The sequence below is a fragment of the Periplaneta americana genome, chromosome 15, assembly GCF_040183065.1.
Source record: "Periplaneta americana isolate PAMFEO1 chromosome 15, P.americana_PAMFEO1_priV1, whole genome shotgun sequence".
In the NCBI taxonomy this organism is placed as follows: Eukaryota; Metazoa; Arthropoda; class Insecta; order Blattodea; family Blattidae; genus Periplaneta; species Periplaneta americana.
Window position 1 is genome coordinate 130,472,990 of NC_091131.1, and position 27,632 is coordinate 130,500,621.

The 27,632-nt window shown below is 34.1% G+C and overlaps 1 protein-coding gene across 2 annotated transcripts in view; it reads right to left on the reverse strand.

Moving 5' to 3' along the window:
• Positions 1-7,431: 7,431 nt before the first annotated feature.
• Positions 7,432-27,632, reverse strand: part of LOC138715330 (synaptic vesicle glycoprotein 2B-like) — a 135,306-nt gene continuing 115,105 nt past the window's right edge. For both annotated transcript variants that reach the window (XM_069848124.1, XM_069848123.1), the window contains 4 exons: positions 12,929-13,326; positions 12,243-12,402; positions 10,120-10,247; positions 7,432-7,854 (listed from right to left, as the gene is read on the reverse strand). In XM_069848124.1, the coding sequence (XP_069704225.1) occupies positions 7,799-7,854; positions 10,120-10,247; positions 12,243-12,402; positions 12,929-13,326 (742 nt within the window). In that variant the 3' untranslated portion in view covers positions 7,432-7,798. The remainder of the gene's footprint in view (positions 7,855-10,119; positions 10,248-12,242; positions 12,403-12,928; positions 13,327-27,632) is intronic.

Here is a 27,632-nt window from a genome sequence, read left to right on the forward strand (position 1 = left end):
GGTTTTTTGTGTGATGTTCTCAGAAGCTGTAATTTTCTGCAGTGCCATGTTGGAGACCTTGTCTCTCAGTGAAACGCCAACTATCTTCCTCTCCATTTTCCTTTGGCATATTTCGATGTTCATCTTTTGCCTCTCTGTGAGGGCCCAGGTTTGGCAACCGTATGTTAGCACCGGGAATACACAGGAGCAGGGGTGGCTTTCGAAGGAGGGCTGCGGAGCTGCAGCATCCCCAGTCATTTATGGCTCTTGTCTCGTTTTATGTTGTGAAATACATTTACTATACAATCTCTATTTAGCGGCTCGAATTTTTTTAAATTTTGCTCTTATTGACATGCACGGCAATCGTTAGTGAAGTCACTTCCTCCTCTGGTGCTGCCAGAGCGAAGCCAGAGACAAGGACTATGGGTGAAGCCACTTTCTCCCCGGAGCTGCCAGTCTCGTCTCGGATGCTTTGCGCGTTAGTTTTACCCCTCCCCCTGCTGCCCCTGGCCATGAATCCAGCATTTTCAGGAGCTGCGAAATTTGCAGCATCTTGTTAGTAGCGCGCAGTTTTAAATATATTTTCTTTAATGTTGTGAGTATAACAAGTGCAACAATGTTTAATTCTGTACAATATTTATAGTCTATTCAGTTCAGTACCTTAACAATTCAGGAGAAACACTTTTTAACGTGTGACTAAACAATTTTATGTTATTGGAATACAATTCTTTTGAGTGTTATTAATTGAGAGAACATTTTAGTTATTTCTGCTGTTTGAGATGAAGGTGTGCGTCTCGAGACTATTGATAGAATAGCTGCTTTGGAGTCTGACAATATTACTGCATTCTTAAATTTATTGACGTGACATAGAAGATTCCTGAGACTTTCACTTATTGCAATGATTTCTACATCAAAACTTGTTGTTCCATATCCAAGAGATCTATAAAGTGAGAAGAGACAGCACATAACACCTGCACTGGCACCTTGTTCCCTGAAAATCAAGGATCCGTCGGTGTATAAATGAAGCCAGTTTTGTGCAGGATACCTAATATTGTTTGTCTCTAAAGACAATTGTTTCATTATTTCAATGTTTACTTCTGATTTCAGTATTTCTTCTGTTAAATTTACATTATACTCTATATTTAATAGAGTTAAAGGGTTTGGTTTAATTTCGTAAGTTTTCTTTTAAATTCGAGATACTGGTATTGATTTTCTGTTTTAATTCTTGAACCATGGATATGAAACGTTTTTGGGTTTTTAATCTACAGAGAGGACTGTATGAATGTCAATTGTTTCCTGGTAATCTGGTAAGTTTTGTATGAGTTACATGATTCACATTCATTGTTTATAAATTTAAATGAATTATTCAATCCTGCATATATTGTACAAATAAATGTTCACATTCTTAAAGCACTCACAGAAAGGGGCAAAATAATCAGTTATTTCAAGGATATAAAAAGTATTGATTGCATTGCAGCATTTCTTACTTTGAAAGAAATAATTTTGAAACAATCATCCAACACTTCCAATGTTAAAGTTGACGTGATTGAGGCATTACGAGCTCTCATACTGAGTTACCCTGAATTTACATTTGCTGTGTTGAAATGTGTCTGGGTTCCTTGTGCATCTGTTGATGCAGAAAGGTTTTTCTCCAAGTATAATTTAATTGTTAGTGACTGTAGGCGCAGAATGAAAGAAAATATTATTGTGACTTCTGCTATGCTTTCGTTCCATAAATAGAAACAGCAGATGTTACATACTACAAATAATGTTTTTTTTTTTTTTTTTTTTTTTTTCTTCCTGTGTTTGAAAGCTGTCTTTAATTTTAATATATAGCCTATTGTAGAATAAATTTATGTGTAAAATCTTTTCTATCATTATTTTGACCCCTAATACATAATATACGGTAGCGTTATTTTTTCACGTGAAGCTTCCTTCCCAATTTATACGAAATTATTGCGATAATCTTACAACTCATTTGCGATAAAACGCGAAATATAATATTTTTATCACGATTTCTTTTCGAAATTAATGCGAAACCCTGTGGTCTCTAATCATAAGTGACCAGTATGAATGTTGTAAGAACTGTCTACATTAAAAATAATTGAGGAACTAGTGGACTTACTCGTGTTAAATATGTAATATTTTTCCGGCTTACAGCTGTTTCAGTGCATCACGCACCATCATCAGAGCCTACTAGATCTCGGCGTCATCTCGAACTTCTCTGCCTGTTAGGAGGGTGTGTTTTATTGTTGGAATGTGTTGGATTGTGTAGTCGAATAGTGTGTGTGTACTGAAGTTGATCTGTGTGTTGAGGATTTGATCGGGGTGTGTTTTAGTGTGTTTGTATATTTCGTATTGTTCTAGTGTGTTGAGTTTTTGGTTCTTGGGTTGTGTGTGTAGGATTTCCATGTCCGTATTTATGTTATTGTATGTATGGTTGGCATTGGTTATGTGATCGGCGTATGTAGATGTATTGTGTCCTCTGGTTATAGCTTTAATGTGTTCTTTGTAGCGAGTTTGGAATGATCTACAGAAAACCAACCACCACCGCCACACACATACACAACACATCTAACCACCCCATACAACACAAACATGCTGCATTCAGGACAATGGTACACAGATTACTCAACATACCCATGAACCAACAACACTACAATGAAGAAGTGAACACAATCAAATTCATAGCACAAGAAAATGGATACAATCCAAACATAATAGACAACATCATAAGGAAGACAAAACAAAAACTTAACAAACACATGAATACACAAAACACAACACAAACACAAGAACACAAGAAATGCATCACACTAACATATGAAAACAAAAGCACACATAAGATCGCATCTTCATTCAGAAAACAGAAATACAACATAACATACATAACAGAAAACACACTACAAAGACATCTCAACACACAAAAAACACAAACAAATAAATACGACCACACAGGTGTATACAAACTCACATGTAATAGTTGCGACAAGTTCTACATAGGACAGACAGGCAGATCATTCCAAACTCGCTACAAAGAACACATTAAAGCTATAACCAGAGGACACAATACATCTACATACGCCGATCACATAACCAATGCCAACCATACATACAATAACATAAATACGGACATGGAAATCCTACACACACAACCCAAGAACCAAAAACTCAACACACTAGAACAATACGAAATATACAAACACACTAAAACACACCCCGATCAAATCCTCAACACACAGATCAATTTCAGTACACACACACTATTCGACTACACAATCCAACACATTCCAACAATAAAACACACCCTCCTAACAGGCAGAGAAGTTCGAGATGACGCCGAGATCTAGTAGGCTCTGATGATGGTGCATGATGCACTGAAACAGCTGTAAGCCGGAAAAATATTACATATTTAACACGAGTAAGTCCACTAGTTCATCAATTATTTATATTCAAGTGTTAAAAGTGGTGTACGCAAGATTCAAAATGAATGTCTACATTAGTTATGTTCAGTCGATTTTAACATATGACATATCAAGATGAAGTAAATTTTTAAACTGCAAAATATAAAAATTATGACGGAAGTACACCTATATAGGCACATAGCAGACCACTTTTCAAGCAATTTAATATTGTCACCATGTCCTGTCAGTACATTCTAGAAGTCAATACCTTTTATTCATAAGAAAAAAAATTAAATTAGTTTTAATACCTAGTCAAAATGAAAAATCCTCCACTCAAATCCACTTAAACCAACATAGATTAAGCAAAGAATTACAAGCATAACACATGAAGTTACCCACCCCACATACAATAAACTTAATAAACATTGGTTGTGGACAGCCCATGGAGGGCCAAGGTCTACCAGCCAACTGCTGGCCTCACGTCCACATACTTCAGCATAGATGAACTATCATCAAACTATTACAGGGGCAATGTGTGGTTAGCACCATTCTCACCCATTTTCCCGAATGGATGTTTTCTCGAAGCTACCGTACCTTTTCCCGAATGCTACTTTTTCGAAGCCACAGTCCCGAATTTCATTTACTATTCAGTTTCCCGAATATATTATGCGATAAATTCCCGAATATTTGATTACTTTGATGTCACGTACATCAGTGACACATGAGTTCGTGGCAGAAGGCGACCTGTACCTCCTCGATATGATGCGACATTGTGAAACCAGTAGGCCTACAATTCCACATTAAATAATGAACACCGAACAAATAGGCCTAATCTGTCGAAAGGCTTCCACAATCGTCTGCAAGTGGTGTTTGGGAGACACCATCCAGGCTTCTATACTGCTTTGACTGAGCTCCAAAAGGAAGAGAGCAACACAAGGACCATGATTGCGGAATTCACATTGGGTAGACACGTGAGGGCACAACTGAAGAGAGAATGGCTACAACTTCAAACACGAATACGAATTATCGTGCAGGATTATCACACCTATGCAGCCGATAACAGACACTTGGACATTATTTCACTTTGTAAAGAAAAAGCATAATTAATTATACCATAAACATATTAAATACATTTGTGTGATAATATACACTACTGTATTATCGGGAAAATGGAAATCAAAGAAATCGGGAATTTTGTATTCGAGAAAATGGAAATCAATGAAATTGGGAAAATGTCTGTCGGGAATGTGGATTCGGAAAAATATCCAGGAATCAGTTAGCACGATGATACCCCAGCCGTAATAACAGGCTTTTGTAAAAGTTTCGCTACTCACTGTAGCTCCCCAAATTCATCTCGATGCTGAGTAGGCCTCACTTCTATACACTGGCCGAAATTTCATGAGAAATTTTTCTTCTCTCATTAGAGCTTAAGTCCAAGCTCTTTTCGTATCACTTGGTTGAGGTATGAAACTTTTTGGTCACATGGCTAAGACACATACCATATCCAATAACGTAAAGTTTATTTAAAATAAGGGGTTAAATATTTTATTAAAATATAACTTTGTCACCGTACATGGATTCCTTTTGTTGACTTCTTCATTTATAACACACATTTGTGTGTAAGTACGTACTCTAAGGTATTTAAAATTGATAAGGATAAAGTTATAGTTTTAATATTTAATTGTAAGTCGTGTAAATATGTGCAAACGATATTATGAATACTGGTAAATAAAAGTTATGTTATACAATTAACTTAGGCTACATTTAAGATGTGTTTGTTGTTTAATATTAATTTGCAGGTTTTCGTAAATATGTGCAAAGTATATTACCCTAAATAAGCAAAAGTAAGTTACAAGCAGTTATGTTTAATACAAATGTATGTTATTAAATATTATGTTGTAAGTTTGAATGATACTTTACATAAAAGTGATGAAGCCATCGGAAGGTTAATAAATGATTTAAATCACACCTAAAGATATACTTTCAATTATTAGGATAACTTTATAATTTTCAAACATAATTTACATAAGTCAGATGGTGGATGCGAACCTTGTTTTTAATTTTTCATTTCACTTCATTTATGGTAGGCCTATTCCATAGCTCTTACATCAGTATTGTAGCTTTAAGATGTGGAAAAAGTCAAAAGTTATGCAAAAATACACAATAGCCAGAAAGTTCATTACTTAAATTTACTAGTATAAACAACAGCATTCCACTATCTCCTGGCTTAGTTGCTTCGTAAGTGATGCCTTATAGAAGGTATGACTATAAAGAAATTTTGTTAATTCTTTTCTGAACCTTTTCTCTAGGCCCTTTAAAGCTTCAAGAAAATTAGGCAGTGCATGAATAGTGAACTCCTTTTTTTATAATAGCTGAGCAAATACACGGTAGATGGAGACCTGTGTCTTGTATTAAAGTTATGGATGTTCTGATTAGTATAAAATGTATCTTAGTTTTTAATATGAAATATAATCAGGGAAAAAACGTGCTCACAAAGTAAGATCAGTATTTCAAAATTTTGGATTTTTATTTCATCATGTCCTTCATGCACACCTATCATTATCATGATTTTCTTTGAAAAACAAAAACATGTTCACCTTCAGATGAGATTTCCCAGAATATTAATCCATATTTCATTATAGAATTAAAATATGCAAAGTACGACATTTTAAAGGTGTTGGCTTGTTGTCAGTACTACAATTCATCCTGTCCAAGGTTTTCCCATGGTTTCCCTTGGGTGATAAGACAAATTTCGCGATGAGACCTAAAAGAAATTTTCCCATATGTTTTTCTTAGCTTATCCTTCCCAATTATTTCATCAGGCAGCCCCTTCCTTCCAGGCTCTTCCTTCTGCACACAATAAAATAAAAAAATACTGTAAATATTTGTAGTTAAGCGTAAATATTTTAACGGAGGAAATATACTGGTAGTCAACAGGGCTAATGGATTCAAAGCTGGGTACTTGGTTCTAATCAAGTGCATTGGTGCAATAATTAACATGGAGACATGAGACAATTACTCTGCCTGCCATTATAATTTCACTTTGACTCCAATTTCCTCATTAAAAAAAATTAAAGGTGTTTATATCGCCAAGAGAAAATAAGGATCTTAATGCGTAACAGGCAAAGCTCAATTTAAGAGTAATATATTATTTTATTTGTGTTCTCCGTAAAGTGATTATTAAACTCCAAACCAATAAAATTTGTACTTCTAGATTATTTGAGATCAGCTCCATTTAGTGATCATTCTTCATTATTCAAGATTGTACAAACAATGTAGTCATTCTCAACTTTTTCATTAATAGTTACCTGATCAAGATCTTTCACTGCAAACCAAGTCTTCTCCAGTCTTTCCTAATTGCACCTTCCTCTTAGTCTCTGCATACGATCCATATATTTTAATGTTGTCTATCCAGCATTATTCTTTCTTCACCCATTCTTTCTAGCATAGTGTCATTTCTTATTCTGTCTGTCCATTTCACACACTCCATTCTTTTCAATATCCACATTTCAAATGCTTCTAGTCGTTTTTAATTTCATCCTAATGTCCATGTTTCTTCCCCATACAGGGCCATACTTCACATAAAGCATTTCATTAGCCTATTTCTTACTTCTTTTTCCAACTTTCTCATAAGAGAACTACGGTATTACAAATCAAAAGAGGAACAGAAAAAAATAAAAATGATAATTATGGAAAAAGTAATTTTACCAATTTAAAGTTAATCTTACTATTTAAAATAAAGGATTGTTATTAAAGACGTTTGTGCAATTAATGTTATTAAGTGAGACGAAAGAATGAAAAATAATTACAAAAACAGTAACTGGAACCTGTAGCAAAACACATGGGCACACAGAGAAAGAATTATGATTGAAATATGTTAGAGTTAAATTAAGTAAGGTACAAAATAAACAATATAAAGGAAATTTTATGGAATCAAAATTGTTTTTTTTTTTTAATTAGGAAATAGAGAAAAACAGAAACTTTCATTTGAGTATTAAAATTACACATTGTAAAAATAAAAGTATATATTTATTAAAAAACAGCGAGGTTACAGAATCCAAAAATTTTTCATAAATGTAATTGGTAATTAAAAATAAACTTCCTGACATCACATTAGTCCATTATTTTTAATGTGTTTAACGGTGACAAAATCAGTTTGATTTTATTTATAACATACATTTCGTTTATATTTTTCTAGTAATTAATATATTATAATTAACTTCTATTTCTGAAGTTATATTCACAACTTCATAAAACAGTAATTTACATTTACTGGTTGTAGATATGATACTGATTAATGGTGATTAAAGCTGTTTCCTATTTACATCAGGGAGATCAAATATTCCAACTATTTCTCCGTCCAACGAGCATTTATAATGTGTATCAATAGGAAAATGTCCTGTTCAGCAGACGATTCAAGAAACCTTATTGACTGACTTTGTAGGTATAAAGAAACCCAAAATTCCTCCAACTGTAAAAAAAAACATATTATTATTTAGTTCATTTTATTATAAATCAGTCAGGATATGTATAAACAATTAATTACGAATATCATTCAGTCATAATATTAATGTTCACACAACAAATAAAATCTCACTTATTCATCCCCCTACGTCATTTTACACCTTTACAACAAATTTCGTAATACACTGCTCCGTCGATTTAGTAGAATGCATTTGAATCTAAAGAAAGCAGAAACAGTACAACATGGTCTGTTGTTGATGAGAATCCAAGCCCCTGCATACCGGTAAGGCATCATGTCAGAAACACTTTCATGTGTGAGTATTTCTGACAAAGTAAATATTATTCAACGCACAAATGTTAAGAATATTGCTGGAGAGAATAAGATAATATTTATTTTAAATTTTTTTTTCTTCATTTATTTAAGTCTTAATTTATTCATTTATTTCTTTATTTATTCCTTCATTCATTAATTCGTTTATGCATTCATTCTTTCACTTCATTAATTCATAACTTCACTCACCCACTCATTCCTTCCTTTCTTTCTTTCTTGCTTTACTTACGGCAGTTATTTATTTATTCATTCATTTGTTCACATCGTCGTTGTTCCTGCAATAACTCCTATGTGCTAAATATAAAATGTTTCAGTAGAAAAGAAAACACATTTATTCAATCTATGGCAATAAAATAAATACAATAAATGCAAAAGGGAGGTACCGTACGGTATGATTTAAGAAACTGTGGTATAACTGATGTACAGAGGTTTACAAGTTTGTTAAGCATATTAATTACAGAGGTTTACAAGTTTGTTAAGCATATTAATTACAGAGGTTTACAAGTTTGTTAAGCATATTAATTACAGAGGTTTACAAGTTTGTTAAGCATATTAATTATCGTACAAATAACATTGTTGTTGGAAAAAGGGCGTATAAAAAGTTTCACAAAACTTATTACAAAAATGTCATTCTGTTTCTCAACAGTGGCTTTTATTACATTTATTTCAAAATGAATTTAAACAGGAATGTGTTCCTGAATATTTAACTTAAATTCGATCAGCATAGCAAGCTCCTCAACATTATAACAAAATTATAAGCCACAAAATGTGCCCACTGGGCCCTAGTCTCCCCTATATAGCAACAAATACAATAAATACAAAATTATATTTCATATCATTACTTCTGACTGAGGTTCTGTTTGATATGAACGTTTGTTATCAGTCAGCACTTCTCACTTCACGATATATTGTGTCAAAGGAAGAATTTTTTATATACATCTTAAGTCTAATTAGTGAAAGGTGTTACTAGTCAGCGATATATGCAATGGCCTAGTTACCTCATGGGTGATGCCATATTGGTGTCACTTACGAGATTCCAACCTGTCTTCAGATAGTTTACTAAACAATATCATATCGTATCGTATCGTATCATATATCATGTCATATCACATAGGTATCATACCATATCATATCATATTACTGGTATATATCATGTATCATACAGGTACTGTATCATATCATATATAATATATGAAGCAGATAAAGTAGGTTAAGATAAGTTAAGATTTATATCTGCCATTAATGAAATACATTGATAAGAAATATCGGTAAGCATGCCCATTCTCAATGGTGGTTACAATATTAGGTAAATATAATAAATAAGGATGAAAGTAATAAATAATCTTCTCATTTGACTGTAAAAAATGTATGTAGCATCTTCCCCACACATCACAGGCCTAAGTTATTGCGTAATACCTATGTTCAACTAAATTCAGAAGAAGAATCAACAGAATAAGAAAGAACAGAAGTAAAGAAGAAAAGTAAGAGCACAGTAACTAGGCAGTAAAAAGTATAAACAGGTACATATAAAGAAAGAGAAATAAAAAACCTCATAAGCAGAAAAAGACTGTAAAAAGGGAATTCGAAGATACAGAACAAGAAGAAGAAGAAGAATCTTTTATTTTATTTTATTTCATTTATTTTAGTAGGTTATTTTACGATGCTTCATCAACATCTGAGGTTATTTAGAGTCTGAATGAGATGAAGGTGATAATGCCGGTGAAATGAGTCCGGGGTCTAGCACTTAAAGTTACCCAGCACTTCCTCATATTGGGTTGAGGAAAACTTCTGAAAAAACCTCAGCCAGGTAATTTGCCCCAACCGGGAATCGAACCTGGGTCACCTGGTTTCGCGGCCAGACGTGTTAACCGTTACTCCACAGGTGTGAACAGAAGAATCTTTTACAGTAACTGTTTGATATCCTTGCACACAGATACATACCTATACAAACTGTCCCCATTAAGAATATAGGAACAGAGCAATCTACATCAATTAATTCTCCGAACACAATATTACTTGTCATGGCACCAACACGTCCTGCTAGTATGGAGGTACACACAGCCATTGCTCTGAAATAGTTAAAACGAAAAAAATAAAAAAAAGACAAATTTCACATTCACACAGTTTGTTGTACTAGTAGGCCTGCACATCCCTATGGATACGGTACTAATATCTTAGAAAATACTTCTGTAACTCCATCCAGCATCAACCTACATGTTCTGCCTGTATGTGACCAATCAGTCTATCGAAGACTAGTTCAGCTTTATATTCACTTACATTTTATGGAGATGAAAGCTCAGATGCTTTTAAGCAATATGGATGCCGAAATTCTACTGAAATAAATGGAATTCCTGAAATGGCTAATGAAAATCCATTGGAAATACTGGTAGTTAAGAATATTGGATGTGCACCGGACATAGAAATTCAGCCTCTAATGATAGATTCTTGTCACCAATTAGGAAAATCACCCAGTCAACCATCTGCTGAAATAATTTTTAAGTTTGTCCGATGAATGGACAAAGATCAGTTCATTCACAAGTGTGAAGTTAAGCATAACCTAAAAGCTAATCAGGTGGGTTTTTCTAATAATGACAATATAATATACATAAATCACAGTCTCAAGTGTTTGCATAACACATAATATACAGTGAAGCTAATGCATAGCCATGAGTTCATAAACAACATGTACCGGTAGTAGTATTCATAAACTGCGTGCATTTTTTCAGTAATTACATGCATAATTTAATTATAAAGAATTATACCTTCAAATTGCTAATGTGAAGAATTTTAATAACAACAATAATAATAATAATAATAATAATAATAATAATAATAGCAACAACAATTAACAGACCAACCTGTTGCTTTCTGCACAACCTAACATATTGAGAGAATTGGTATTTAGCCTACCAGCCGTGTATACTCACCTGGATAGTTAAGCAGTGAGCTCAGGCTATTATTCAATCTATTGCTGTATTCTTTAACATTTCAACTAACCAGGACTGGGAATAGAGTCAAAAGGTTAGATATGTTGACTTCTTTTGAGCTGATGTCAGAATGAACAAGTCAATTTTAATAGCTCTTTACAACTCAGATACCTTTGTTACACCTATTTTCTGTTCCTTGGTAAGAATGCCACAGTTATGTATAAAACAACGTAGAAATTATATTTGAAAATAACATTGCCAGAATTTTTAATGGTGGGAAAGCCAGTAGCCATAATTTTTGTTGGATTATTATGTCACAATAAGACTTCTGTCTTGTACGTCCTGAATTTTCAGATCTCTAGTTTCTATACTCTTAACATCAGTATCCATATTCTTTAGTACCGTTATGTCTTCTTTCCATGTTTTTCCTTCCCTCCCGTTTTCTCCTCAATGTTTTCACTCATATACATAATTTGGTCATCACTACTCCGGCATTCTCAAAAGATGTCCAATCCAATTTTAACTATTTTCTTTCAGTTCTCCTAAAGTTTTCCTTGGCATTTATTCCTCCACCTCCCCCATATATCTACAATTTTAACACGTTCCACACTTCTTCACAAGTAATCCATTTTTGTTGCCATGATTTAATAAATCTGCATTTAATGTCTAAATTTAATTTTTACATCTCAAAACAGATTCAACCAGTGTCTTTCCAATGCCGGTACTTTTTTCTTTTTGCGTCTTTCTTTACATGTTCGTCCCATCAAATTGAATTTAAAGACATAATTTTTTCCCTTGTTCCACTTTGTACTTCACTTCTCGGTTTCAAAATCTTTCAGTTTTGTTTATAATTGCTCCTAAATATGTAAAAACCCAACCTGCTTTATTTCTGCTCCTGCATCCAATAGCAAATGTAATTCTTCAGTATTATTAATTGCTGTTGTTTATTTTATCATTTAAATTATATAATTATGGGCATAACTTTGTTCGTTATCTCTATCAAATGTGAAATGTGAAACATGGTAGAACTACAAACAAGATAAATGTGTTACATTTTCTTCTATTCTTCATTTTCTAAGTACTGGCAAAATAAAAATTGTTGAAATGCATATTCATACATTTATAATAATTACCTACCTGATTTTGGTGGGAAATAGGTCCACAACCACACTAGTGATAACGAAGTTTCCTGTCCCTATACTCGACAGAAACAAGCAGGATACGATGAGGTTTTGAGTGGAAGAACGTAAAAAATATATAGCAAACACACAGCTCCCTGCTAACAGCATGGTACAGACTGAAACAACAAGATTACACATTTTCATAGGCAATTTTAAAATGACATTTTTTTGCATTGAATATGAAGATCAATACTTAATACATGGTAACAGAAAAAAATAATATTCTTTTTCAGAAAATGTACACCAAGGGGTACAAAGATAGGAAAATATATCCAGGACAGGAAACATTACCGATAAAGTGAATGACAAAAAGCAATCAAAAAAAGAAAAAAATAATAAATGTAAGAGGAGCATGTAGTAACAGAACGAGAAGGAACAGAAAAAAGATAAAGAGGGAAAGGAGTAAAATGTAAAGGTGAGCAGAAAACAATGAGAGGAAGAGTCTGCAAATAACAAAAAATGAAAAAAATAGCAGCAAACAGAAACAAATAAAAGCAAATATGAGAAAAGTGACAAGGGAAAGAACGAAAGAGCAAAATGAGAATTTATCACAACTATTTTGAAAACGAATACACAGCATCTAATGAATTTTGAACTTATTTTATATTTTATGGAAACTCTTTTATTAGCAAAAGTTCTTACCTGGCATAACTCTTACACCTACTCTTCCAGCCAAAAGACCTGACAAAATGTTGCCCACTAGACATGCGGCCCCAATAATCAGTGTATTGAAAAACACTCGTGTGTTCACTTCATCTCCATCACAAATAGCACCATCAGTTGCAACAGTCGAAATCACAGTCTGGTTGGAAGTTTCTTTTGACGTTAAAGAAGACTGTATTGCAATTGAAGAATTCATCTTAATATCGAAGTTCTCAAATGTTAAATTCTGGATTTCTGGGAAGTATTTAATGGTTTCATTAATATTGGAAGAAATTTGTTGAAGTTCACAGACAGAGACAGTTTCCGATGGATGAAGCTTGTAGTAGTCCTCAAACCGATTGAATATTTCAGGCAACCATAATCCAAGTCCATAATACCTGAACAGAAAGAAACATTGCTGGTACTGTCTGGCATCTGAAGTGTTATGGTACTAACATTGTATAAATAATGTTTTCTCTTTAATTTTGCAAAATATAGTGCTAGTACAGGAACATGAAAGTGATTTTTATGTATTATATGTATCAGTGGTGGCTCCTGCATATTTCTTAAGAGGAGGAAAGAAGTTAACAGCACGAAATGACATCTTCTTGAATGAAACATGCTACAAATTAGCCTACATGCATACATGTAAGACCAGGTAGTGTTGGGGTTGGCCTTCCCTTCTGTATAGCAATAATCTGTTCTTGTAAACTGAGTTTCCTAAATTGTCCAAAATATATTATGTTTTCAGTTCCATTCATTGTTGAATAATTGCGCAAATTAACAATTACAAGGAAATTCACAACCTCGTAGCATTTTTCGAGCACACTACAGCATCACACGTGTTGGAAGAGACTAGCTACTAACTCGTAACTGGAACCATTTTACAGAAATGGAAATGGGAATGGGAAATAATCTGAGGAAAGCGAGAACACTGCACCCACCCACGTGGTCTGTGTTGCCACATGTACATTTTACAAGTTCAGGATCACATGCTTTTGAAGAATGTCAGTTCTTGTAAAGTCATACTATCATTATTGTTCAAAGCTGCCGGTGGCCGATTAATTTTTATGTTAAAAATGATGTAGTTTGGAGTACCTACTTTCAGTTTCAAATATATTTGTACAAGACTGACAACTTGGCTGTTGCCCTGTCTAGTAAACAATAATGGAAGTGAATTTCAGGGGCCTACTACGTAGAACTACTTCCTCTTTGTTTTACATAAACCCGACTTTAACTTTCAAATATCCACGAAAGTTTCAAACCATGAATAGTAGCCTATATAAAGTGCAATGAATAATATTTTTGATTTATAATTAAAAAAAAAGTTTACATGGTGTCTTTCATAGCATTGTGTTAAAACTGTTTTTGTTGTGTCTCCTCCTCAGTGTGTTATAGTCCGGTTGAATGCAACATCGTTAGATGGCAGCGGTAGCGAGCTTGCTGCACGACCAGTCGGTTTCTATTTCCCGTCCATGACTGATTCAGAGGAGGATCTCCTCCCTATCCGTTCATTTACTTGCTTTGAAACTCTGCTTCTTTCTCTGGCCGCTAGTGCGCTGTTGTCTATGTGTGTTAACTGCAGTAGAGGAGGAATGGAGTGCCTTTCCTCCACACAGACAATCTCGCATCTTTCTCACAGTTTCCTACAGCACATGAGCGCGCATCGTTTAAAACTCGATCAACCGAGTTTTTCTTATAGCTGTGAATTTAAAAATTATCGAATCTTCCTTGAATTTCAAGGCCCATATTTTATTTGGTATTTACTTTCAAAAGAAGAAAATGTGAGGAGGACGTTCCTCCCTTCCCTCCCCCGAGGAACCGCCACGGATATGTATAGGTTTACTCAGCTCTACATGCTAATATTACTATTTATTTTATTTATTCATTTATTTATTTAAATTTAAATATACAGAATAAAGAATATAATTACAAAACAAACAAGAGAAATAGAAATAAAATAATATAAGCAATATAAAAAGAAGATACAGTAGTATTAACAAAATTTGAGACCGAATGAGCAGCACTCGTGCTCAGTCGCAGTTCAGATATAATATTAAAATAAAAAATAAAAAAATAATAAGAATAAAAGTAAAGAAGTAAAATAAAATAGGAACTAAAATATAATTACAGCGGCAATGGAATTATATAATATAAACACTAGAGAAGAATAATATCGCACGTGAAAAGTAGGACTAATATATATTTCAAAATTATAGAATACAAATATAATATAGGTTGATTAATTCATACACATAGGCTATAAATTTATTTAATCAAATTGAAGATATTAACACGTTTCTAATTTTCTTGTTATATGTTAGTGGGTTACATGTTAGAAGTTCTGGGTGTAATTTAGTTAAAGCATTGTACAACCGAGGGGCAAAATTAATGCTATGCTTTAGACCAGCAGATGTAAGACATTTAGGTTCTACTAATGTTGAATTAATATTACGTCTTGTGTCATAATTGTGTGTCTGTAATACAAACATATTACGATTTTTATGATACAATTTTAACAGTGTATACTTATAAATTTGTTCAATATTAAATACATTAAATTCAGAATACCGGTAAATTAATTTAGTTGGATAATCGAAACGTTTCTTCAAACAAATTTTAATTATTCGTTTTTTTTAACGGACTAAGATTAATTTTTGTACTTCCACCCCAAACAATTATACCATATTGAATGATAGACTGAATAATGGCCAAATAAACATTTCGTAGAACTCTAATGGGTAAGTAGCATCGAAGATTAACGAATTTATAAATTGTTTTACGAAGCCTCTTACTATACTTCTAGCATTTACTGTACGTAGGTTAAGATAATAAATACTGGTATAAAATAACTTTTCCCTTCTAGAATTTCCGAAGTTTCTTAATGCAACATATAATAAAAGAATTACATTATTTTCTTCTTCTTCTTCCTCCTAATTTTTAATATGGAGGATAAAATAAATAAATGCTAAGTACTTAGTAAGAAATAACCTAGTTTAACTTAACCTAACTCTGCTACTTCATACTCTACAACAAAGTAGGCCTATCCAACATGAATAAGAGTGTGCACCAGTACTAGTATTGATCTAAACTCGGAAAGAAATAATCTAACCGAAATCTCTGCTAAAAAATCGGAAGTTTATATGCCAAATAAAGTACCAGTGCCGTTATCAGACATTGTTACAATTATCGGTGAATTCGATAAACTTACAGATACTGCATTAACAATAATAAAATTACAATGGGCAACAAATGTTTACTTTCCGATCATTGCACGAACTTCGAGATGTGATATATATTTCATGTGTGCTGAATCCAAATCTGCAGTCGGTTTTTCTGTATCACAACAGGATTTTTGGCGAAGTGGATATTAATATAATATACTCAGTAACCAAAGTTATCAATTTCGTGAGATAAGTTTTCATTATTTTGTTTTATTTTAATCTACAAAATAAGTTGCTCATTCACAACTCTAGGTACCGTAACTAAAGATGTGATATAGGCACAATTTCTGGTCTCTTATCTAAATCGTGAGATTATAATACAAATTAATATAATTAAGAAATCGAAAAATCACAGAAAACTTACCATCATATTTAGGTATCAATCCATCCAGAATATTTCCTCAGAACATCTGTCATGGCACACACAAAACTTATGGTCAAAAACGTGTACAAAGAAAAAAAAATGGATAAATACTATACCTGCTCACAGAAACAGAAACAGAAACAGAAACAAAATAACATACGGTACATGTGACGCAATATGCGTGTGAGAAGCTGATGGCAATTTTCACTTGTGGAAATGATATAATACATAGAATATTGCAGATTGATTATGAATATACACGATTCATTACCATTAAGTACGAGAAAAATTCGTACCAGCACTGTGAATCGAACCCAGGACCTCTCAGCTGTGCGCGCTGAGTGCTCTTAACCAACTGAGCCATGCCGGGACACGATCCACGACGCCGGCCGAACTCCTCTCATAGTATTATGTTACGGCCTTACTACCTGCATTTAAGACGATACACGTCATATATATATATATATATATATATATATATATATATATATATATATATATATATATATATATATATATACAGGAGCGCATATTAAATGACTTTATGGCCATATTCAACAACAGTTTCTGAAAACTGTTAACATTATATATGTATCGAATATGAATGAGGTCTCGCCCACCTCATTGCATATTACATGAAATTTTTCTCGTACTTAATGGTAAAAGGTAAGGTAAAGGTATCCCCGTAACATGCCATGAAGACACTTGGGGGGGCATGGAGGTAGAGCCCCATGCTTTCCATGACCTCGGCACTAGAATGAGGTGGTGTGGTCGGCCGTACTTAATGGTAATAAAACAAACTGACTAGTTCACACTAATGATGTAATATGCAATGAGGTGGGCGAGACCTCATTCATATTCGATACATATATAATGTTAACAGTTTTCAGAAACTGTTGTTGAATATGGCCATAAAGTCATTTAATATGCGCTCTTGTATATATATATATATATATATATATATATATATATATATATATATATATATATATATGACGTGTATCGTCTTAAATGCAGGTGGTAAGGCCATAACATAATACTACGAGAGGAGTTCAGCCGGCGTCGTGGATCGTGTCCCAGCATGGCTCAGTTGGTTAAGAGCACTCAGCACGCACAGCTGAGAGGTCCTGGGTTCGATTCCCGGTGCCGGTACGAATTTTTCTCGTACTTAATGGTAATGAAACAAACTGACTAGTTCACACTAGTCATGTAATATGCAATGAGGTGGGCGAGACCTCATTCATATTCGATACATACACGATTCAGCTTCACACAATATGATCATCCCAGTCAATATGATCCTATTTTTATTAATATTTTTTAGATGTCAGTTTCTTCTGGCTGTTTTTTTTTTCTAGTTTCTCTCTTCAATAAAACAGTAGTCGGCGAGCATTGTGCTCTCCCACTGATTTGGTATCTTATTTCAATTTCCTTAAGATCTTCGTGAAATCTTTCTTTCATTTCTTCATTGTAGTCCCTCAGACTTCTTGAGGGAAATATTTCACATGAATAGTAACATGTGGACCTCGAGAATCATGTTGCATCCCAATTCCCTGAAGTCATTCGGTATTTTGTTTATTAAGCCCCTCATTTCCAAGGCTGACAAATTGCTCCATTAGACCTAAATTTATATAACGATGAGGCAACAGAACATCTGACTCTCCAATTAGACTGTTCTTCTTTGTGTTTTTGACCCAACATTTCATTATATTGGGAGCCATTCCTCTTGAGTCTAGTGTTGAAACCTTGCTTTCCTGCCCTACTTACAGATTAAACATGAAAATTTCATGTAACATGTTGATCCAAAAACAGAAATTACTTTAAAATCTCCACACTCTTGTTTCTTTTGTTCTTGATATTTCATTCTATAACAGTGGTTCCTCATTTGCATAATATTCTTTCAGAAACACATAATGAACCAATCGGAACAAAGGCATTCCTGTTCCTATTGTGAAGGAGAACATTCTTCAAACTGTGTTTCAAAACACTCATAAAAAGTTCTCATTCACTGGGGTCATAATTTGGCAGTCCTAGCATAAGTATGAACCTGTCAGACTCGTAGGTCTTAGTTCGAACTTAGGGTTAAGATACAAATTAGATTTACTTTAAATGTTATTTTAAGTGACCACGCTTCATTTAATTTAGGATGCTCCTTGTTATTATTATTATTATTATTATTATTTTATTATTATTATTATTATTATTATTAATTATTGTTTTTTATTAGTTGTGTTTATTATTAATTGTCATTATTGAGTGTAATTAGTTACCACTGCCACCAGGTATATACCCACAGGGCCGCCGAGAAGGGGGGGCAAAAGGGGCAATTGCACATGGGCCCGTGAGCAGCAAGGGCCCGTCATATTAAGTGAGTCTGATTACTTTTCATTATCACGAATAATTATTCACAGATACATACCGGTACTATAAAATTTTGTAAGAACATTTGTTACATGAATTTGACATATTAACCAACAATAGTAGAATTAATACAAATTACCACTTCATTATGTAAATGTTTAACTTTTATATAATAGAATATCGATTTCCCACGATAACAATCATCGACACGACACTTGAGGGCTGCGGGATTTGCCTGAAATCTGTTCCCGTCGCTTGTACCGAACACGTTCAATTGGCTTGTCCTCTTAACTACCAACCCCTGTCAGCCAGGGGCGTATTTTGCGGGTTACCGGGGCTACCGGCGGTAGCCCAAGGAAATTACAAAAGAAAAAGTTTATAATATAACATAATGTAATAATTTTGTATTATTAGTTTTACCATAGTAATTAAAATTAAAGTAATTGTTAGATATATTTTGTGTAATAATAGGGTCAGCGGTAGCCCAAACCCTTTAACCAGTATACGCCTCTGCTGTCAGCCCACTGCAATATGCTAGTGCAGCGTTTCTCAAACTTTTTTGAAGTGGGGACCACTTTTTTAAGTCAGAACAGTTCCTCGGACCACCTTACTCTTGTTCCCTTCTAAAGCAAATTTATCATTTTTATAGCATGTTTCAATACCAATATATTTATATTTTAAAATAGAGTTAATTAATTAAAACTAATTTAATTTTATATTAGTATTAACTAATTGAGTTAATGTTAATAGGAAAAATTCATTTTCGTTTTTAATAAATCATGGCTATTAGAGTTTGGATAATCTTTAACTTATTAACTAAACAAAATAAATAAAGATTGATACATTAATGAGATGCATAAGCCTGCCGATTCTTGCACAGTTGTATATTTGGATGTATGCTGGCAAGCTTAAGTCGGAGATCGTCACATACATCGAGTAGATTTCGGTACTTTGTTTTCATTAGAGTTAGTGATGGAAACCCTTTCTCACACTGACATGTAAAAGCAAACTGAATTATAATCTGTAAATCACGATTGTACATCTTATTAGGCCTATATTCTCTTTTCACTTGTGATAAGGTCCAGAAATTAACCATACCTTCCGCTTGGAATTTCATTTTAAGTCCGGTGTCATTCGAGAGTTCAATTAACTGTTCTCTTTCACTCAATGAAAGTTTGTTCTTTTGAATATCACAATGAAAGAGATACGAACCCATGAAAATTCGTCATATTTACGTGGAAAATAAGTTTCAAATTGTGAACTCAGAATTTCGAGATGCGAACATACAGTATGTCATTGCATAATTCTTCTCCAATAACGAAATCATTTTCAACCAAAAAAAGGCTCTAGGGTTGGAAATAGTGAAAAAATCCTCTGTTTTACGGAATTGACCCACAAACCAAGTTTCCTCTCGAACACTTTTTCCTCATGCGCATTGAGAACAGTCAAAGAATTACCTTGTAGAGAGAGATTTAGTTCGTTTAGTTTTCAGAATACATCTGGAAGATATGGCAATGTACTTAGCCACATGTCATCAGCTGATGTGCAGTGAAAAGATGGCGAGAAACACCACGTTCATAGTGCTTTAAATCCCTCTTTTGTTGCTGAGAGTAGAGTGAGAAGTCGGTAGACAGGTAGGGTAATACATTTAATAAAATGTCAGTACTGGGAGAAAAAGTGAAAGGTGATTGCCATGTGTCATTTCCAAACTCTGAGATTTGCAGCTATAGTATGGTACGCAATTCGTTTGAATTTTATTTTTTCTTCTGTCGTTTTTGAAGGACCACAAGGACAGACCTCGAGGACCACAGGTGGTCCGCGGACCATAGTTTGAGAAACGCTGTGGTAGTGGACTCTCCCAATTCAAGCTGCAGGATCACGTTTCCTTTTCAGTAGGGCCTACATGGTATGTTTCGCCTTTTCGTTGTCGTTTTTCTAGTAAATTCTGTTCATTAGTGTTATCAATGGACAAGTAGAAGCATAAGTCGAGAGCTGAGAAGCGCAAGGAGAGACAGAAAAATTGGAATATATTAAGAAAGGGAGTAGAACTTTGTTTGAAATTGGTGTGAAATTGAGTGATGTTGAAAAACTAAAAAGTAGCAGACAAATTGTGTCATTGAATGTGTTGTTCGAAAAAAAGAGCTTTCCAAAACAGTATTACAGTATTTTCAAAATCAAGAATGGAGAATGTGTTCCCAGAGACTGGCTAGTGTGGAGTGAAACAAATCAGGGAAAATAGTACAGTGACTGATTTGTTTCACTCCACATAGCCAGTCTCTGGGAACACATTCTTCATTCTTGAGTTTTGAAAATAATACTGGAAAGGCTCTTGTTCCGTCACTTAGAATGTATTTATTTTTTTTTTTAATTTTAGTTGGTTATTTAACGACGCTGTATCAACTACTAGGTTATTTAGCGTCGATGAGATTGGTGATAGCGAGATGGTATTTGGCGAGATGAGGCCGAGGATTGCCATAGATTACCTGGCATTCACCTTACGGTTGGGAAAAACCTGGGAAAAAACCCTACCAGGTAATCAGCCCAAGCGGGGATTGAACCTGCGCACGAGCGCAACTTCAGACCGGCAGGAAAGCGCCTTAACCGACTGAGCCACGCCGTTGGCTCTGTCACTTAGAAGGTTATTAGGCTGATTGGGGGTACTTTTTCGAACGACATATTCAATGACACAATTTCTCTGCCACTTTTTAGTTTTCCAAGGTCGCATGTTATTTGCCATGACTCAGAGTTAGGAACTGGTGTGTGTAAATTTGTTTCACTTGCACATATTAACACATCATTTTTACTATTTTTTGCTTGTTCTGATTCAATACTATACTGTTATCAGATTTTTTTTCTAAACAGCCACAACCATCAGTATTCACTTCTAAACATGAACTGTCTTCATTTTTGACAACCTGAACAGATGGACTGGAGATTGGTTTATTTTCTGCACCTTCACAAGCAACGCTCAATTTCACATCAACTTCAAACAAAATGAAGGAAATAAAAATGTATTCAGAGTAACAATGTGTTAAGAAAGACTGAGTAACCTTAAAGACTCCTTAGTCTGGAGAGCGATCTTGCTAAATCTTTAAATTTTGATGATATAATTGATGATTTTGCATCAATGAAGTCAAGGAGAGTTGTTTGTTGATGTTGGGCTGCAAGTCAGAAATTACAGTTGTTTAAGAGTAGTGTTTTATGAAAACGAAACGAAACAAACGACAACGAAAAGGCGAAAGTTTCGTCACGAAACATACTATGTAGGCCCTACTGAAAAAGAAGCGTAATATATTGTGCTAATATGAAGTTTTGATAAAAGTTTTCAATGTAGCAAAAGTGTATATTGTTAGATTCGATTCTGTGTATGGGTTTATCTTTTATTTATTTTGCAAATAATTATTATCGTTAGAATAATTGGTAACTTGTGATTTTTAAGTTTTTTTTCAATGGGGCCCGAGCACAATATTGCGCAGGGGCCCATAAATCCTGTCGGCGGCCCTGTATACCCATTTGCAGTATGAATAAATACATACATACATCATTTCATGGTTGTTGTAGCAAAATACAAGCTGATTTTCACAATGGGTGAAAGTCGTACAGTGTTGTCAAATGTAAGGTTATCGAATAAAGTACATTATATTCAAAGGAATAAACAAACATAAACGCGCACGTGTACTACAAGGGAGGAAATGTGTAATTTTGCATGTAATGAAAAATAAAAAAAATGTGATTTCTGAGAAAATTTGATGTGATAGGAATTTTCTGAGCTCGAATCTGATTTTAGCCACTCGATTTCATTTTGGAATTATTAAAACATTCCATGCAATGAAATCAGTGTTGTCCAGTGTTATTATTGTCAGATGATACGGGAATTACACTGAAACTGTGTGTGTCTATATAAATTATACAAATTTACAGATGATAAGTAGAATTTGTAATATTAATAGAATAATTCAAGTTATATGCAGTAAAAGTTACGAGTGTCTTGAGTGTACGAGTATATGGTGTCCTTTGGGAGAGTATTATTTAGACTTGGTTCACAGAACTCCAAAATCTAACACTAGAGAAACGAGTCACATGGACTAGGGAATTAATTAAACCTTGAGCTGATACACAAGACGGTCATTCATTCATTCATAGTGTTCTGATTAAAAAACTAGTATCAGTATTTTGTTCTCCACTGAGGTAGACCTATTATTTCCAGGAAGAGACAGAGATAGTTCAATCAATTTCTGGAGTTGTGCACAGGAAATAATTTTCTCGGAGAAAAATTAAAAAAAAAAAAAAAAATTACTCCATTTTGAGCAAAGTTCAGTATTTTCGTCATTCAACTTTGCTGTTTTCTCTGAAGTGACATATATTTCTTCAAGCAAGATTTTTCATCAAATAAATTACGGTATTTCATTTCATTCAAGTCCATCTACATTTAAAGAAAAATAATGTAGGCCTAATGTCTCTTTAAATTTGTCTCTTTCTGGAAAACATCTCAGATATGCATCTCATAGATACCGTGTCTTATTTTTTAATATTCAACAGCATTTTCATAAAATTATAATAATTAACACTGAAAATCTGGGGACATCTGGAAACAAATTATTAAATATGGGGATATTCCAGGGAAGAATTTTGTTCGGGAACAAAAATCGAAATTTGGAAACTTTCCTCGGAAAATGGGGAAATTTGGTACCAGTAACTTTAAAGACCCTAATAACTTAAAATGAAAGGGTACTCATAATGACGATTTTGTTTAGAAAAATATAAGAAGTAAAACCGCATGTTTATACAGCGCTCCATTCACTTGGTATGAGTCAATAACTGCTACACCTATTGACCATGACTAATGAAAAAGACTGACGTCACATTCTTAGTCATAACATGCCAACATTGAACAAGTTTATATGCACATTTAACAGGAGTTTAATATAGCAATTCCTTTGTTTTTTTAGAACTTTGAACATGTATTTATATTAGGCAATTGTCACGATGGCCATGATTAGACTGAGATAATCATGTGACTCCGATTCGCGCCATAACCTGTTTTTCTCGTTACCTACGGATTGACGTGGTGACATCATTCCTCCCAAGGCGTGGTTAACGAGAAAGACAGGTTTTAGCACGAATCGGAGTCACGTGGTTATCATGGTCTAGCCATGGCCATCTTAACAATCGCCCAATATAAATACACGTTCAAAGTTTTAAAAAACAAAGGAATTGCTATATTAAGCTCATGTTAAATGTGCATTTATATATAACTTATTCAATGTTGGCCATGTTATGACTAAGAATGTGACGTCGCGCCATATCCTGTCCCAAGGTAGGCTGAGAATTACCTACTGCTAATTTTAAGGCAACCTGGGATCACTTACACTTTTTATTGTTACACGATAACTCCCGTGTTATCTAACGAACTTTCCTTTTTAGTTTCTTACTTTATATTTGCATTAATAGATATATTACACACACTAAGTTTTTACGTTATTGTATCTATGTTTTTAATTATGTACACGCAATAAATACAATATTTTTAATCATTTTATTACCAACAGGCTGGTAATTAAATCTTGGGCAAGATAATAGCAACAATGAAAATAGAGACATGGAAGAAGGTATTGTTGAAGTAAGAGCTCTACATGTATAACAAAGTAATAACAGAAAAATAAAAATTGTTAAATTTTATCTAACAGTGCGAGCGATCGCGGGTCAATTAAGTTTTTTATATCCACACTACTTGTGTTGTATTATTTTATACGTAAGTGTTTCTGCTGGCCTATGGAAATGTTATGTTGTTGAGTGCTCAAAAACTACAAACACAGACCTTGGAATAAGTATTCATGGATTTTCTAATCGCAAAAGATCACCGAATAGATTCAAAGTGTGGTTGAATCTAATAAATCGGCATAATTTCAAATCTACTCAGAAATCCGTTGTTTGTTCTGAACAAGGCACTAGATTATGTAAATGGATTAAGCACTGAACCGGAGGAAGATCTTTACATGCTAACTGTTACTCCACAGGGATAGACAATACATACTTATACATAGGCCTACACACTGAGAAATGTAATATTCATTATGTGTAAGGCCCTTTTAACTTATAAAGTGCATTTTCAGTTAGAAAATGATTATAATAGGTCAGGTGTAGAGATTAGTTTCTGTGAAAACCCAAGCGTCATACGCAAGGGCATATTTTGCGGACTACCGGGGCTACCGGCGGTAGCCCAAGGAAATTACAAAAGAAAAAGTTTATAATATAACATAATGTAATAAATTTGTATTATTAGTTTTACCACAGTAATTAAAATTAAAGTAATTGTTAGATTTATATGCGCTCTCTGCTCTCGAAAAGAAACAAGTTGTCAAGGCGGCATCGCTGGAGAAACCGCTTGCTACGTGAGGTAGCCTGTGACCGTTCCGCTCATGCTGTCCTTCGCACAACTGCCCGTCCCCCCCGCTCCCTACTGTTTCTATCGTGCAGTGTAGGCCGTGAGTTGCCGCTCTCATGATCGGTTTCTTCGCAGGCACAAAGCAACAATATGCTTAGTATGCTAGCTCTGAATGTGATTGTGTTCTTGCAGTGCATTATTTTAAATCTGTGATTTGTTCGAGTGTCTAAGAGTTATATTAATTGTGAATTATTAAGTTTTTAATTTCCCAATTAAGTTATATTGTGAAAAATATGGCAGAACAAGTTTCTGGAGTGGTTTGTGTTGAAAATGACTGTGTAATAAAAGGTTTATTAAAAGTGCCTTTTAACTGTCGTACATAACAACGAGAAAGTTGAAATTGTGAAAATGGAAAGACCAACTCCTGAGTTAAATTTGTCCATGGACGTAAAAGAAAAACAGCGTGAGTACACACGCCATTTCACTTCAACATCATATGGTAAGTGGAATTGGTTGTGTGGTACTTCTAAACTGTCTAAACTATTTTGCTGGCCATGTTTGTTATTTAGCCGCGAAACTAATGTGTGGTCAAAAGAGGGGTTTTCTAATATGAACTCCCTTCGAACAGCAGTCCTAGAATACGACAAATCAAAAGCTCATATTTGTAGTAGCAAGAATTTTGCAAACTTTGGAAAGACAAGAATTGATTTAGAGCTAGATAAGCAAAAAGCTCTCACATCAACCAACACAATGCTCTTGTGAAAAAAAAAAAAAAAAAATCGGGAGATTTTACTGCGTCTTATTAACGCAGTCTGCTTTCTAGGAAAACAAGAATTGGCTTTTCGGGGTCATAACGAGAGTGTGAAAACAGACAATATAGGAAATTATATTGAATATTTAAGTTCCTTAAGTGAATTTGACCATTTAATGGCCGATCATCTTGAGAGTTCAACAGTATTTCGTGGTACTTCTCCCGCAATTCAGAATGACTTAATATTTGCTATAAGTGGGGTTATGATAAAGAAAATAAAACCTTTTGTGGCCATTGTTGTTGATGAAACAAGTTACTGCTCTAATCAGAGTCAATTGTCCACTGTTTTAAGATACGTCGACAGTACTGCCAATGTTCAAGAACGGTTTATAGGATTCACAAATGTCAGTTCGGACAAAACTGCTGCTGCTTTGTTTCAGCATGTGGAAGGTGTTACAGCAGAATACAATGTCGGCAATAAGTTAATTGCACAGACATATGATGGTGCTTCAGTTATGGCGGGAAATATTAATGGCTTGAAAACAAAAGTTCAAGAAAAGTATCCTCAAGCACTATTTGTCCATTGTTACAGCTATGTTCTCAATTTAGTTTTGCAACAAACTACTTCATCCATTCCAGAATGCCGCATTTTTTTCAAAACACTGTCGGGTTTAGCTGCATTTTTCTCATCATCTCCTAAAAGATCAGAAAACTCAAGGAATTTATGAACAAGAAACTCCCAAAAGTAGCACCAACTAGATTGAATTTTACATCTCGGCTTGTAAATACAGTAAAGGAATACAGAGAAAAACGGACTGCTTTCTTTAAAAATATCATTTGTAATGACTCTGAAGAAAACTGGGATGATGCTGTAATTGTGCAGGCCCAAGGATATTAGAATTTTTTCACACAGTTTCAGAATATATTTCTTCTTGAAGTCTATGCTAGAGTGTTCGCACATACAGATGTACTCTACAATATTCTTCAGACAAAAAGTCTAGACATAGCATACTATTTGCAATACTTGCAAGAGGTATCAAAGTTAAAAAAATACTATATCCGAGTTCAGACGTAGTGGGTTTCCGTCCATATGGAGTAATATGGAAAATGAAAATTCTTCAGCCAATACAATGGAACCACCATTAAAGCGAAGAAAAGGAGATGATGAATTGAAATACAGGCAGCTGTACTACAGCATACTAGATCGTATGCACATGGAAATTACTGACAGATTTTCTGATTATGGAAAGCTTCAGTTCACACATCTTCTAGATTCTCAAAAATTTTCTGCTTATAGAGAAAACTTCCCGAATGAGGCACTAAACAAATTATTTCAGTCCTATAACAGTCACTTTGATCAAATACGTTTGAAAAATGAATTAAGTGTAATATATTCAGCAGAAGTCTTTCATTTTTCGAACAAACCTATCCATGAAATATTATTTGCCATATATGAAAACCAGCTGAACCAAGTTATTCCTGAAGTCCTTAAATTGGCAACATTAATTGTGACAATACCAGCGTCTGCGTTGAAGAGAATAAAATCCTATTGTAGATCAACTCATACACAAGAACGTTTATCCGGCTTGGCACTGATGTCCATTGAAAAGTCATTTCTA